The 15,197-nt window shown below is 37.8% G+C and overlaps 1 protein-coding gene across 1 annotated transcript in view; it reads left to right on the top strand.

Annotated features, from left to right (window-relative positions):
* adam10a (ADAM metallopeptidase domain 10a) overlaps positions 1–15,197 on the top strand; it is a 31,973-nt gene that overhangs the window by 3,862 nt on the left and 12,914 nt on the right. Inside the window, exons 2-4 of the mRNA XM_085401670.1 lie at positions 2,387–2,537; positions 9,777–9,895; positions 11,264–11,422. Coding sequence (XP_085257796.1) covers positions 2,387–2,537; positions 9,777–9,895; positions 11,264–11,422 — 429 coding nt within the window. The remainder of the gene's footprint in view (positions 1–2,386; positions 2,538–9,776; positions 9,896–11,263; positions 11,423–15,197) is intronic.

Here is a 15,197-nt window from a genome sequence, read left to right as displayed (position 1 = left end):
CTGACTGTTGGGTTTTTGTCTCTTATTGTAGGGTCTTTACGTTAACATGTTAACCACCTTGAGGCAACTGTTGTTCTGATTTGGTGCTATATAAATAAAACTGGATAGAAATTAAATACATGCATATTCACATGGTAGTGATGACTTTATGTTAAGAATGCAGTGTATTTTATGGCTACAATTTAGGTAGTCCAGTCAATGTTGTATTTCAGTTTGGCTGGAATGTTGACATGCGAGTAGAGCAATCCTCGCTTTTTACCTTTTTTGGATTTTGTGTGTGTGTGTGTGTGTGTGTGTGTGTGTGTGTGTGTAGTATGAGTTGTGAGGTATGCAATGACGTGGAACAAATTAACTCAGATAGTACTGGTTTGATGTTTAAACCTATTTGATCTGGTTTAACTTCCTGAAACATCCTGATCAACACATTTTTAGTAATAAAGAGTAGTTCATTAAATATAGTTGATTTGAATTCTTTGTTGTCACTGAGAGAAGGAAGTGTCTTTTTAACCTTTTCAACATTGTGTAGCTGCCTGCATTTTAGATTCTTTTCAGGCTTGTAACATTCAGGATGTGATGTTTACACACAACATGAAAAAAACCTGCTTAGTAAGATGTCTGTGTATGGGAATCAAGAGTTATATAGAGATTTTAGTAAGTAAAACAACATTACATTTTGTTATATTGTTTATGTTTACAATTCCACCTTTTATCGCTGCCCAGGAGGTTTTGGTAATGTTTGCTTGCATGTCATTCTGCCTGTAAACACGATTAGCTTGAAAAGTTTTGGGTGAATTTTGATCGACTTTTGTGGGAGGTGGAGTGGGGTACTGCTATCAATCATTTAATATTTGGCTTACATCCACCAAGGTCTTCAAGGTCTTAATTAAAATAAAGTGTGCCATATCCATATTTTCACTGCACTACAAACATAAAGTATATTAAAAACAAAGAAAACACAATGAATATATAGAAAATACAAAACTACTCCCTTAAAAGTAAGTACTGCCCAGAGAGTGAGCTGCCTTGGCGGACGTTTGCGCTCTTGGCGTGGTTCTTGTATTTGTTTTGCAACAATAACCTGTGTGTGTGTGTGGGTTGCAGTAAGATGGTACATTTTTTGTTAGTGATAGTTTTCTCAGGTATTTGAAAGCTGCATAAAATGTTAACCTGCTCTTACAACTGGCTTAACTCTGTAACCCTTAACATAAGCTAAAAGATTTCATTCCAGAGTCTTTAGATGGAGAGCATGACTGATTTATCATACAAGCTCAGAGTTGTTTTAGAAACATGTTTTTCTACCGTGAAGGCATCCGGAGATACCTGTCAGCATTCTTTTTGAAACCGTGTACATAAAGAGGTCAAATGTGACATGATATCTTACACACACACACACTGCATACTTCATTATATACATAATATACGAATGAAGTTGGTGAGACCTCCTGCAAAGGTTGATCTGTGTTGTCTGTGTAGTTTGCAAACATTATTTTCCTTGTTTAATGAGACTAAAGAAGATGGTTGTTGAAATATTTTCTAAGTGCATTCATAGACAAGTTCATGCTAGCCTGGAGCAGCCTCTCCCTGTATGGGGAGTTATGCCTCCCACTGACATGGAAATTATGTAGTTGTCAACAGAACAGTGCAATGTAAAAATGCAGATAATGTGGAGCATCTACATCATCTATTTTTGCATTTTTGAGTCTAGGTATCTCTTAGTCATGTGCAGAAAATCCTACAGTACAAAAAGATTAGAACTTGATCTTACTAACAAATCCTTAAATTGAGTCATAGCTGAGGATTTTTTTTTTTAAGGCCACCAGAGTTGCACAGACACCGACAGACAGACAGATAGATGGACACACACACACACACCCCTTTGAATGTAGATTAGCATTTAAGCAGCCTGCAACAAGCTCACACAATGCTATACAGTACTACTGAAACAGACCCTCGTCACCTGATCGTATCATGTGCTCCTCACTTGTATTTTAAACTGAACACTAGCTTTGTTTTTGTGAAAAGAACAAAGAAAAGGGTCGGTATGGATGCCGGTAGGGTTTTACCTCAGGGGATGTTATAGCAATTGGCTGAATAAGCCTGTTAAGCATGTTTAGCGAGTGCGGGCTTGTACTAAAGCTAGCCAGTATTGTAGAGATCGATTGCTCCATAGGCCATTTCCATTGAAAGATTGGCACGTCAGGAAAATCATGGATAGAAATGATAAAAACGAATTATCTCAGAATTACATGCTAATCTACAGTGGAAAAATGTCAGCGATACGTGAATGAAATTTTAATTATCATTTGATTAATAAAACAATATAAAAACCTATTCGTTTTGATACTGTTGTTGACCAGTACTAAAAAGCTGTTGAACTCTCTTTCAGGTCAGTTTGGGAACCCTTTGAACAAGTATATTCGCCACTATGAGGGTTTATCATATGACACAGAAGCCTTGCACAGCCGTCACCAGAGAGCTAAAAGGGCGCTCTCTCCTCAAGACAGCACCGTGCAGCTGGACTTCCATGCACACGGAAGGTCAGTTTAAGTAGAAACACACACAGCCTTCCTCATGTAGTCACTCTTTCTTTCTGTGCTGACTCAGTTCATGTCCAAGTCTATTATTCTTGTGATCAGTAATTTATATTCCAGCCCTAGGATCAAACAAGAAGTATTTATTTTTATTACTCAGTGGGTTTTTTTTTTTTTTTTTTTTGGTTTTTTTTTTTAGTAATGTGAAACACCTTTTCATAAATTCTTACTGCTTTGTGTGTTGTGGTGATATTTATCAGGTTTCGTCAAGATAAGACATGGCTTGTTTTCTTATTAAGTATGTACAGCTAATAAATTACTGTGGAAATTAATTTGCTCACCATGGTTTCAGTTTGTGTTGGTTGTGGCTGTATATACAGAGCTGAGCTGAGAGAGGGAGTTGTAGAAAGGTCAATGGAAAATATCTCTTTATTATTTGGCTAAGATACTAGTTATAGTCCTTAAGATAAGACTCATTGCTCAAAGTTCAAACTCAGGTTTTTTCATGTTTCATTTTAACCTGAGAGATTCAGTTTTCATTTATATACATTATCCAAGGATGACCCTTCATCAAACCCATGTCATCTGAGTGCAGTGGTGCCACCCTTGTTTTGGAAACGGGCAACAACACAAATGTTCCCAGATTTGTATCAGCTGAATTTTTGCCATCTCCTGTAAAGGAACAACACTGCAACAAAAATGTGTAAGAATTACACATTTTCACATGAACTTGTGAAACGCAGTTAAAGCAGTCAATGCTGTTAATTCATTTTGCAGAAGGTACTTTTAGGTGTGTTTTCAAAAGGTTATTAAGAATTTAAACATTTGTTTTTAAAATGGCAATCGGACTCATACTACTTTAGTGTTTTTCTAATCAGAGTACTTTCTGTGACAGCCTCATTTACACATTCACGCAGGGCTTTAACATTTGCATTTTTAAGCGCTTTGTCTAAAATTCACATACTCACACTCCAGTGGATACATTGGGGCAACTTGGGTTTCAATATCTTGCCCAAGGACACTTTGACTTGTATGGTGAGTTCCCAGTTGGAATGTTTTTTGACAAATGCCCCCTCAACTTGGATTTTCCACCCAGAAAGCCCGTTGTTAGCAATCCAAATGGGGACACTGAACATAAAATGATAGGGAAACCGTTTATTTTTAATCTGTACTGCCACTGTTGTGTATTTGCGACTCACTAAATAAGGCATACACAGAGGAGTGAGCAGGCTCTAGCCACGAATGTGTTTTAAGTGCAAAGAAAATTTAAACAAAATGCTGTATTGCTAGTGATACCTGACTGGCTGAGCCTTGCTAAGAACTGAAACAAAACTTGTTTTTTTTCTTGCTTTTTCTGAAGCATACTAACTTGAAATCTGGGATGCAGGAGTAGACTGGAAGAACCAGGGATCTGGTCTACCTTGTTAGCCACAGGTTCCCTTCTTTTGGTCAAAATGTTCACAATGATAATAATTTGGAGCTTGTATTATTCCTAATCTACACGAATGAATTTCTAATTTAGCATGACATCCAATCATTTTAAATGTGTCCATGCAGTCCATGTCTTTGTGAGACAGGTATATTTACTGAATAAAGAGGCACTGTAAGACAAAACTGTGTAAATGCTCAACAAAACCAAAGACGAGCAACATTGATTGGTTTGTTTATTTATTCTAGCCCCGTCTATGTGAATACATTTATGAAACTAGACCCTGAATGATTTTTAAGATCAATACCAATATTTGGTGATTTTAAATTCCAATATATTGGCCAATATTTTTTTCAGGCACATGAAACAAGCATCTGTTTATTATGTGTAGTTATTTCTGAGTACTTGCTAAAATATTATGACAATACAGTTTATAATCTTGTTTTATTGTCACAGGTTATGGATTACTCATTTATGTTCTGTCTAAGTCTGTGCAGATCAGCTGGTTGTTGTGTTTGTGGGTTTGAAACACATGTTGCCAGTAGGGAAGATGCAAACTATGCAACTCAAACATTCATGAATCAGCTGAAGCGTGTTCCCCCTGTCTCTTCTTTCCTTTTTAAAAAATATTTAAATTAGTTGCGGTTATAAACTCTGATTCCAGTATATTCGCTAATGTTTTTACTGACGTTTTGTGCAGTGATACTGTTTCATTCCTTATTATTATTATTATTATTATTATTTATTTTTTTTAATTCTTTTTTTTTTCTTTTGTCCTTTCTTTCAGTTTTTTGGTATATTGATACCAGTGGCTTTTTACCCAGCTTTTGCGCTTTTTCCAGTTGTTGCTGAATCTTGCAGAACTTGTTAGCATTGCCTTATTGGGTTGGCCAGAAAATATGATCTCCTCTCAAAAAATTCAGCTTATAGGAAAGATTCTGCTCAATCATCTGCATCATTTGTGAATCATAAAAGCTCACTTGTAAGTAAAAGCCTTAGAATCTGCAGCAGCAGGAGCAGTAAATGGTCCACTGCTTACTCCACAAATACATAAGGCTGGGTGGTTCATGCTTGGGATCGACTGTATTCAGCATCCTAAATCCAGGATTTTTGACTGCGTAAGTGGATATCACTTCTTTAACCGTATGAGCTTTCCTTCAATTACTTCCCTGTCTTGTTATATAGGTTGCCACTGTAAAGTGAGGCAGCTTTTTATCTATGGCCCTGGAACTGAGATTGGTCTGAGGCTCCGAATTTAACTCATTCACTACCAGCCATTGGCAGTGAATGCGTTAAACCCATTGACTCATTCACTGCAATTGACGGCTATAGACGTCAATGGCAGTGAATGAGTTAAGGAGACACACTGTTCGTATTCCACTGTGCGAAGGAGGCTTGTCATGCTTCCACTTTTAGTTTGAACTGAGTTTTTTACTTTACATGGCACAGTTGTCTGTTTGAGGTTATATTGAAGCATATGAGTAAAATTTGAGTGTTTTAAATGAAGAAGCTCACACTTGCAGGCTTATTTCATTTTTGTAGACTAGACATTTTGCACATTGTGCAAAAGCGAAACTTAGTTTGAAAAGTCATGTAGCTCTACTGCCTGTTTTGGTGAGATAACCACTTTAACTCTCTGAGCATACTGCAGTTTCCAAAAACGGCTGCAGTATACCTGCTGTACATCAGTATGATTTATATTATGGAAGCATTAAGGAGCAAGAACTGCACAGATAATGCTGCCTACCTGTTACATTTGAGTTCTAAAAAGTTTCTTAGATTTTTCTTTGAAATAAGTGGACACTTAGTTATAAAGTGTCCAGTTTTCTGCAGTATCACATGGAGTGTAGAAACCTTTGTACATATTAAAACTGTGTGTCAGGTATTACTTGTACAAGATAATTTACAAGACATGTCTGACAGTTGCTAGTTATCATGCCAGTTAGAAATATCTAGATTTAACTAAGAGGTCTTGAGGCTTGATGTTCACATCGCATTGCATACTAGAACTTTTCTTTTCTTTTCTTCTCCTCATCCATAATCAGTTAGAGCAGATGGCTGCAACTCCCTGAGCTTGGTTCTGCTGAGGTTTCTTACTGTTAAAGGAGTTTTTCCTTCCCACTGTCGCCAAGTGCTTGCTCCTAGGGGTCATCTGATTGTTGGGGTTTTCTCTGTATTATTGTAGGGTCTTTATCTTCTAATATGCAGTGTATGGAGGCAACTGTTGTTGTGAGTTGGTGCTATATAAATAAAACTGAATTGAATTAACCTGTAGCAGAGATGAGGAGCTACAGAGATGTGGTAAAAAAAACAAAACAAAAAGTGAACTAATAATTGACCACTTTCTTTCAGTTTTTCAAAGCTGAGCAATAATATTAATAAAAGTAGCTGTACCACAGACTATAATACTATGCCACTTGACATTAAGCTTGTGTCTTATGTCCTGACTGAATTCATTTAGTGTGTGCAAATTAAGGCTAACACTCTCCCTTCTGTGAAAACTCAAGGCCAGGCTGTTTGGCACTGTAGAGGTTTGTTGTAACGAGAGAAAAGCGTTCTTCTGTATGCCCACTCGCATGAGTATTTGTGGCCAGATCAGGTGACAGAAGAAGGCAAGTCACAGGGTCTCTGTGTAGGGCTTCTTTACAAAGTGAAGTGCCATAGCAAGCATGTGCTAATGCAATGCTTGTGATTGTGATATAATTCACATTTCTTTGTAGTTTATAGCTTAATAATGAATTAATAAGACGCATAAGTGTTTTTTTTCCTTAATTATAAAAATATTTGACAAAAAACATTATTATTATTATTATTATTATTATTATTGAAGCAGTCAAACAATGCGGCTTATCCATTAATGAATGTTAAAGTTAAGGTTCATACCACATTTTACCACTTTAACCAGAATCTCTTAGGACTGCTTCCCAGTTATGTCTTGATTTCATCTCTTACTCTCCTCTCGTTGTCCTTGTTTCCCACTTTCTGCACTGATATTTAACAACTTCTGACCTGATTTGATTTCTTCCAATTAAGTAATTTGGGAATACTATGATTTTACAATGATTCATTGTAACCAAGCGACTTAATATTGTAAATAGAGCTCTATGTAGTGATAAGTAGGTATTGCCCCCTTTTTAGTTGGAATTTTCTCTGTAGAAATGTCTTGAGGGCACCCCATCTCTGTGTGCTTGGCCTGCTTACTAAGCAGTGGATGACTGTCAGATGCTTGATTCAGTATGTTCAGCAATTGGGATTTGTCTGAATAATTTAGCAGTGAGCTGCTGCTGTGAGACGAGTACCACTGGGTTTATCCTTGGATTCCTCTCTTCTTGTCTTGCGGCCCATGTTGATTTGTTGGTATTTTTTCTGGTCTCTTCTTTCTTTCTCTTTTTTGTCTAGGGCACTTTATAGTTTAGTGATTAGAAACACACTAAATGTGTTTGTTTTTCCACACATTGCAGGAGAGACATGCTTCCCACTAAACCTGCTAAGATAGCTAAATCACATATACAGGTGCAGTTAAGCTGCATTGTTCTGCAAAGCCCAAGCCAACTGTTCAAGTCTTACTTCTTCATTTACTGCTTTGTTTTCTCCCCTTTCTTCGGATTTCCTGCTTCTCTGTTCTCTGAACACACTAAGCTCCTTTACTGAGTTGCTGCGCTCTGAACCTTGACTCACATGGGTGTCAACGACTTGTGGCAGACATGATTGAGCCCCTGCAGTCTGTTGCTTCATGAACTTTGGGATGGAAATTCTGAATAGGAAAGCCTTTTAGATGCTTTTTAGTGTATTTCTATACACCTTTTTTGCTATTATTGCAATACAAAAGATGTAACCCACGATTCCTCTTTGCCAAGCTTCTCGATACACAGGAAACACTGCCAAAACTGTATTGTTCAACTGCTTCAGAAACAAGAGCAGCCACATCCTAAGTGTAGAACAGTTTTTTATAACAGAATAACCAGTGGTTTGTGACTTCAGTGGTACACCTGGCTGCTGTGGGGAAGTTGTCGCAGAGGTGTTAACTTCTAAGATGAGGAGGCAAATGTTGCAAAGAAGGCAGTTAGGTTTTAGACTTTGTAAGGCTTCTTACCAACTAGTCATTCTCTTTTTGAACCCAACCACAGACAGTGTCTCAATCCCTGACGACTAACTCTAAATACATGACAGTGCAGGTTATATTTCTAAGTGAATAATTTGCTTTGGCTGTGACCGGAATTATATTTATGAAGGCAGATTTATTGTTTTAGTGCCAGTATGAGTAATAAGCCAAGGAAACTATACTGTATCTGTTGCTATCTCTGTGTAACACTGCCGACTTCAAACAGCAGGTCATGTTGCAGCCATTGTCGTACAGGTTTAGCAGTTCTCTTATTTCATCGTCTCCTCTTCTGTGTCAAATATTTGATCCTTTTTCTTTCTCTTGGCTTCAGCTGAAATGCTCTTTGGGCAGAAAATCTGTAGACGAGGCCAGCTTGTGTTTGACTGCAAATCTACTTGATCCGTCTAGGTTATTATACATGTTTGTATCTATAAAAAGCATTCCTAATGACATAACAAAGTTTTTACCAAACTGAATACTAACCAAAAGCAAGGCTGTTTCATTCAGCATATCATTTGGTACAATGAACCAATACATGGAAAATAAACAGTAATAAAAAAGGGGTGTGAAATGAAAACTGGACTGGGAAAAACTGAATGCAGGTCAAAAAGTCATCCTGGGGAGGGAAATCCTGAACTGTCTGAGCCATGAATAATGCCTTGCTTTCTAACTCTGCCAGACACTCCCTGACACGTTGTACTGCTCAGAGCATTTATTTGCATTTTGTGTTTTCATTTTGTTTTGCTCTATGAATGTTTCCATGATTGTTGTGTAGAAATGTTACTGTAAGATCCTTAGTCTGAAACAAACCTGTATACTGGAACATCAAGAAAACTTCACAGCATACACTTTGTTCTCAGTAGTATTATGTCCTCTATGACCTGAGATTATCTTAGCTTTGGTTTGGAGACTAATGTGCAGCTGAGGGATTGAAGAACATGCACACATCCTGCCCGACTATGATTAATCTCATTACCATGCCTGCCTATAAGGGCAACTGTGGTATTTAAAATGAGTTAAAAAAAAAAAAGAAAAAGGTGTGGAGTACTTTCAAAATCTGTTAAACAGCCTACTTTAGCTTAAAGATTTCCTGCTGTGAACAGCTTTTTGGCCTTACTGATGATTGTGTAAACACACCAAAGCCAAAAAGGTCTTGAGCCATTTAAGGTTAATACTGAGTCATGTGGAGGAATTTATAATTTGTCAGGAGATTTCTGATAAGGAGTTTGCATCTGAACTGCTCAAGCCTTAGAACCACTAACTTCTCAGAAGTGCCTCATGTGAGCGCCATGTGACGTTTGCCTTTTTGCCTTTTACATCATTCTCATCATTTCCACTGAAAGTGTTACATAAAACAGTGTCTGTGCACTTGCAAGGTTCATGTGGTTTTCCTTGTGACATAATTCGTCTGACTCACTGAGCTGCCTACTCGGTAACAACACTAGAACGGTGAACCTCTGTAAACATTAGTGAAGTAAATAAGGCTGCTTTCTCAGCTTCCTGTCGTAGATTTCCAGTGTTTGTGGTCCTTTATTCTAAAAATTTTCAGTAAGAGGATGACAAAAACACTGTCAACACTGTGAATTATGAGTGTCTGTCTGCAGGACTGTTGTCCACATGTAAATGTGGACAACAGTCAGAGGAATGTACAAAGTTTGAATGTGGTGTTAGACATTTAATGTAATTGGACATTGTTTCCTATTCTTCTTTTCAGACATTTTAACTTGCGGATGAAGAGGGATTCAAAGCTGTTTTCTCCAGATCTTGTCATTGAGGTGTCAGGGGAGGAGAACCCGATTGATACATCACATATTTATAGTGGAGAACTGTATGGTAAGTCTTGAGTCGCGCGCGCGTGTGTGTGTGTGTGTGTGTGTGTGTGTGTGTGTGTGTGTGTGTGTGTGTGTGTGTGTGTGTGTGTGTGTCTTTTAAAGGTAGTGTATCTGATTTGTAGCATTGTTATTTTTCAATTCAAAGCCTATTTGTATTACCTTTTGGGTGACTTCTCAATTGATGAAACGTTGTTAAATGTGCAGAGTAAACAACAAATCACAAGCCAAATCTCACAAGACTTATTTTTAGCTTCTTTTTTTCCCCAGTTCTTCCTGCTGCTCTTATTTCCCTCCCTTCCTGGACATCTTCCTGCTGCCTGTTTCCAGTAGAGTTCAAATGAACAGGAGGAAAAACAAGGGTGTTTGTTTTTTAGTGATTGGTCTGCATCAAACAAACAGATGGGGAGGAGAGGTGTATACTCCTTGAATATTTTCTGAGCTGAGTCAGCTTCTTTAAACCACTGAGTAACATTTTAAAGTTATTCATGATGCATAACTAATCCACACATGTAACAAAGCAGGAAAAGCACAGCGTGAATAAAGTTGTTTTCACACCGGTGCTCTGTAGTTACCTTAAATCAAACCTTTTTTTTTTTTTTTTGGCACTGTTGTGCAGTTCGTTTGTGCATGGCAGCTGCACTGGGGAGCAGTCCAAAACCCACTGTAGCCAGATCCTTTGGAGGAGGTGATCTTGATCTGAACAGAAGGAGAAATAAAGGAATAAGATGCAAAATCCTCATTTCAAAGCAAAACAGGAAATGACTAAATGAGAAAATATTGATGTGAACTGTGACGCTTAAGAAGACGTCAGACTAGGGAACAGTGGAACTAATAAACTAATACAGAAATGAGTCAGAGGGAGGAAAAGGCAGTGAAGTAAAACTAACATTCATAAAAATCAAAACTTTAATCAAACTGATCACAAAACTGAAATTCATAACATGAAAAACCCATAAAACAAAAACGGCGATCAAAGACTTAAAGTCGGAATCCAAAAGTGAAAAAAAAAAACAAGCAAAGAAAAAATCCCTGACAAAAAAGCAAACCTCATACTCTAGAAGCAGTACAACAGACAAAACCGTAAAACAGAAACCTATATAAGCCAAGCCTTCTTCATCTATCATCATCATCATTTTTATTCCTCATATTGATCGCCATCTCTCTCTCTCCTCTTCTCGCTTGTGTTTTCAGGTTTTCATGTGTTTTTTGTTTGTTTGTTTGTTTGTTTGTTTTTAACAGTTTTGGTTCGAGTGGTTGTTTGTTTGTCCACTTTGGCATGTTAGTCTTTTTTTCAATTTACTTGCGACTTTAGGCTACACAAAAAAATGACTTGTCTTCATCTGCTGACCCTCCTCCTCTTATGTTTCAGGAGAAAAGGGCACACTGACACATGGCTCTTTGGTTGATGGGCGATTTGAGGGCTTCATTAAAACCCAACAAGGAACATACTATGTTGAACCTTCAGAAAGATACCTACAGGACAGGAGTGTGCCCTTCCACTCTGTCATTTATCACGAAGATGACATCAGTAAGTAGGCACTATATTTACATTTGTGTTCTGATGTTTAGTATAGTGACCAATACATGAAGCTTGTTGGACAAGTGGTATTTTTTTACAAAGTCTGAAACATTTCTTTATAGAAAAGCTTTCTTTTTATACCCCTGGCAAATGTCATTAACTTGGTGAAGAATTGTTAAATACACAAAGGAAAATTCTGTTATATTTTTTAAATAACAAAGTGAAATTTGAATTTTTTTTATTTTATTTTTTATTCAGTTGCAACAGAAGTTGTTGAATCAGCGTGCCAGACAAACGCTTGGGGCCTAGACCATTGGGGGCTCTCTAAAGAGTAACAAGCTTATCTTCCTCCTCCATAATCTTAACTGGGAAATTGCATAAATGAGCCCATTTTTGTAGCACACCAGCTGTTTTGAAATGTGAGACTGTCTTGCCTGCTGATAATACATTTAAATAATTGACATTTGATCAGAATATGTACAGCTGTGATTGATATCTATGCTGTCCAAATAACATTGTTATTATACATTGAGACTAAATTGGTACTTGAACGTCATATTTAATAGTTTAGTTTATGATCTTAAAACTGAGTGAAGGACAGAGTAGTAGTGGTAGTAATAGGATATTGTTCAGCATCCTGAGTCATGGACAGGGTGTTCGGTATCTATTGAAAACTGGATCGGAGAATGTAAATGGCTTACATTCACTGCTTTTGTCAGGCTACAGAGCTATAGAACCAGGACACTGCAAGTTTCTCAGTGTTTTCGATGAAGATGAGCAAATCTGAAATTATTTAGAGGTTGACTTCAACCAAGCTGAAAAAACATGTGCACAGTGCGTGAGTCAAAATGCAATTCAGTAACTTGAGACTTACAAATTTAGTATGAAGGCTCTTTCATATGGGAACAGGCATGCAGTGCGCTAACTGTAAGGTTAAGTTCCGGTCCAAAAGCTCTGTGTTGAGTTGGCTGCTACACTCACGGTCTTCGTGTGTACTAAATGACATTCTGCATTTCTACTGGTCGCACAAATGTATGCAAGTGCTCCCTGACCAGGGGTGCATTTAGCAGCATGGCAGGGAATCTGATATGAACCCTGTGGTGGCTTTAGACTAGCACACAAACACACGTCTAAACACATACACTGGTATATAATCTGAATCTGCTGAAGGAAATTTAGGAAATATGGATTTAGAGTCTCAGACTGTGCCTAATGATTTGTTGAATTCATGTTCTAACAGCAGGAGCATGAAATTCTGTCACTAATGAGATAGAAGATGCATATTGGAAAAATTAAACCAACAAATGGTACAATATAAAAGTTCAGCAAGTGCACTTATTTAAAAAACAAAAAAATAATAGCTGTTATCCCCGTCAGGGCCGTCTCCTTAGCGAGAAACCACTCAAAACATTGCAAGAGCCTTCCCTGGAAATCTCTGACCGCCTCAGGTTTGCATTTGAGACATGTGATACATCTCTGCCATTTTTAGCACAGCAAAGGTAGATAAGCAGGCAGACAATAGCATGTACCAAAGGTTAGGTTTACAGTCAGTTTCCCAGGGCATTACAGTAGAGCTCAGTATTTATCGTGTGACCCTGGGGCTCTAATTCAAAGCTCACAGCTTCTGTGAATGTCATAGTAAGAGAGGAAGTTGCTCCTTGTTGCACTTCTCCCCTGATGTGCCACTTTTCTCCCGCTGAAAACTGTTTGTGGTCTTTGGACCAAAGCTGGAGACCTAGCTTTCCTCATTGTTCATCCTGAACATGAAGTTTAGGTCAGTTTGACAAAGAAGTTGATGTTTGCTTTCAGCACGAGTTTGTGGTCAATGGTGAAATTCAGTGGTAAGAGAAGTGCTGGGAACTATGTAAGAAAACTACCCTCGGTGGGATAACTGCCACACTTTAATGAAGTGCTAACTTTACTCTTTATGAGGGTAATCAAAGAAAAGGTTTTGTCACAGTTTCCACAGTGGAGTTTATGACTTCTTAAATTTCCTAAGAAACATCAAGTGGAACTGAAATTGTTTATGTAGTGCTTTCATTAATTCATCCTTCTTCCCTTAGTGTTGCAACTATAATCAACTCTTATTTGCCCTTTTAAATTTTCTACTTCCCTACTCATCATTGTTAATCAAGACTGAAGTAGCACATCAACTTGTGTGGAAGTGTGTTTTTCATTAAAACACTTCTGCTGCATGTAGTCTCTGCTAACATCTGCACTGGGTTGTAAAGATAAAACAAGATATTGTTTCTGGCTGTGTACCGTGATTTTTAAAACTCAAATATGTATTTATCAGACATATTTTTAAAACTTCTCTGAACAATTTTTAGGTAGTCGGAATGTATCTCCCTTGTTTTGAGATAATTAGGTCACATTTTTACGAACCTTGAAGGTCTAATGTCACGAGGAGGCATCTGTCTGCCCAGTTGCCCTTGTCTGTCTGCCCACAATTCATAGGAATTGCTGCTCTTCCTATAGATTTGTACAGAATTTAAGCAAACTTATAAACAGTGATCAGCTAATCGATCTTCACCAAGGCTTTGCTTTAGATGAGGGTCATATTTGTCACCTTACAAGGAATTTTTCATTTTCCCAAGAATTCCTGCTGCTTGCACAGTGTCAGTCATGTTTTAGTGAAAGCTGCACACAGTGATCACCCAGTGAGACTTTATCAGGACTGTGCTCAAGCTCAAGGTCACACATGTTGTTTTATGGGCAATAACCTGTGAATTGTGATGGCTCTTGTGCTGTCTCATTGATGTTGTGGTTTTCAGAGGACTGTGAACCGTACGTGGATAGTACCCAGCAGTAAAACTGCTCACAACTAACTGGGGGATTTTTTGTGTGAAGTTTCTGTACAGTTTTTTATTCAGGTATCAGTGAAATGGGTGGAGAAGGCTGATTCTTTTTATTTATTTATTTTTTTAAGACTCAGAGGAGCCTTTGCTTCTGATTTGGCCTTTCTCTTAAGCTTTTTACTTCTGTCCAAACTGCAAAAGCCTTTTGATTAGCAGTTGAATGAGACACCATTCACTGTGAGGACAAAGACGACTTTCTTTGAAAAAAATTCAAAAGCACATTACACACAGTGTATTTGGTCGTTTCAGTGAGTTAAAAGAGGAGACGACGGACCTGTTTTCATTTAGGAAACATGTTTCTGAAGTCAGTGTTATTGTTTATGACACCATTATCTGTTATGGTGTCAATAGTAATATGCAGAAACATTGAAATCCAACATTCACAAGGCTTCACTCAGTGTTGAACTCTGGATCTGCTTGTAGTCTTAGCGAAGCGTAGTGTATTTTGTTCATATGAAAACAGAGACTTTCAATTTTTAGATATGATCAGTGGAGCCCGTGATTGTAAATATGCAAGAATTTCTTTTCCATTGCTGTAACATGATTAGTTTGTTTGAATTTTGTATTGAACTTGAGCAGGCCCTAATTTCCTTACAGTGGTGGTCTATTGGTTTTGCTTAACACCTGGGCAGTACGTGGAACAGTGGTCAGGCCTGTTGCCTCACAGCAAGACAATCCTGGGTTTGCTTCCCACTTGGCCTTTCTCTGTGAAGTTTGCATGTTCTCCCCGTGTTTGGGTGGCTTGTAGTGACACAAATTGGTTCTCTTCAAGTTTTCTCCATGTGAAAACAAACCAAACCAGGGGGAAAGGCGGCAAGTTTACAAACTCATCAACTGATTCAAAACAGAGTAAACAAACTATTGGTGTGAAAGAGCCCACAGATTACAAAGCAATTTAAAATGAAACCAAATGTTCCTGCAAACTC

This window comes from Rhamphochromis longiceps, linkage group LG1 (assembly GCF_057381845.1).
Source record: "Rhamphochromis longiceps isolate RC_006_pf linkage group LG1, R_longiceps_female_GT1.1, whole genome shotgun sequence".
NCBI classification, from domain to species: Eukaryota; Metazoa; Chordata; class Actinopteri; order Cichliformes; family Cichlidae; genus Rhamphochromis; species Rhamphochromis longiceps.
This window is presented reverse-complemented; position numbering and strand designations above follow the sequence as displayed.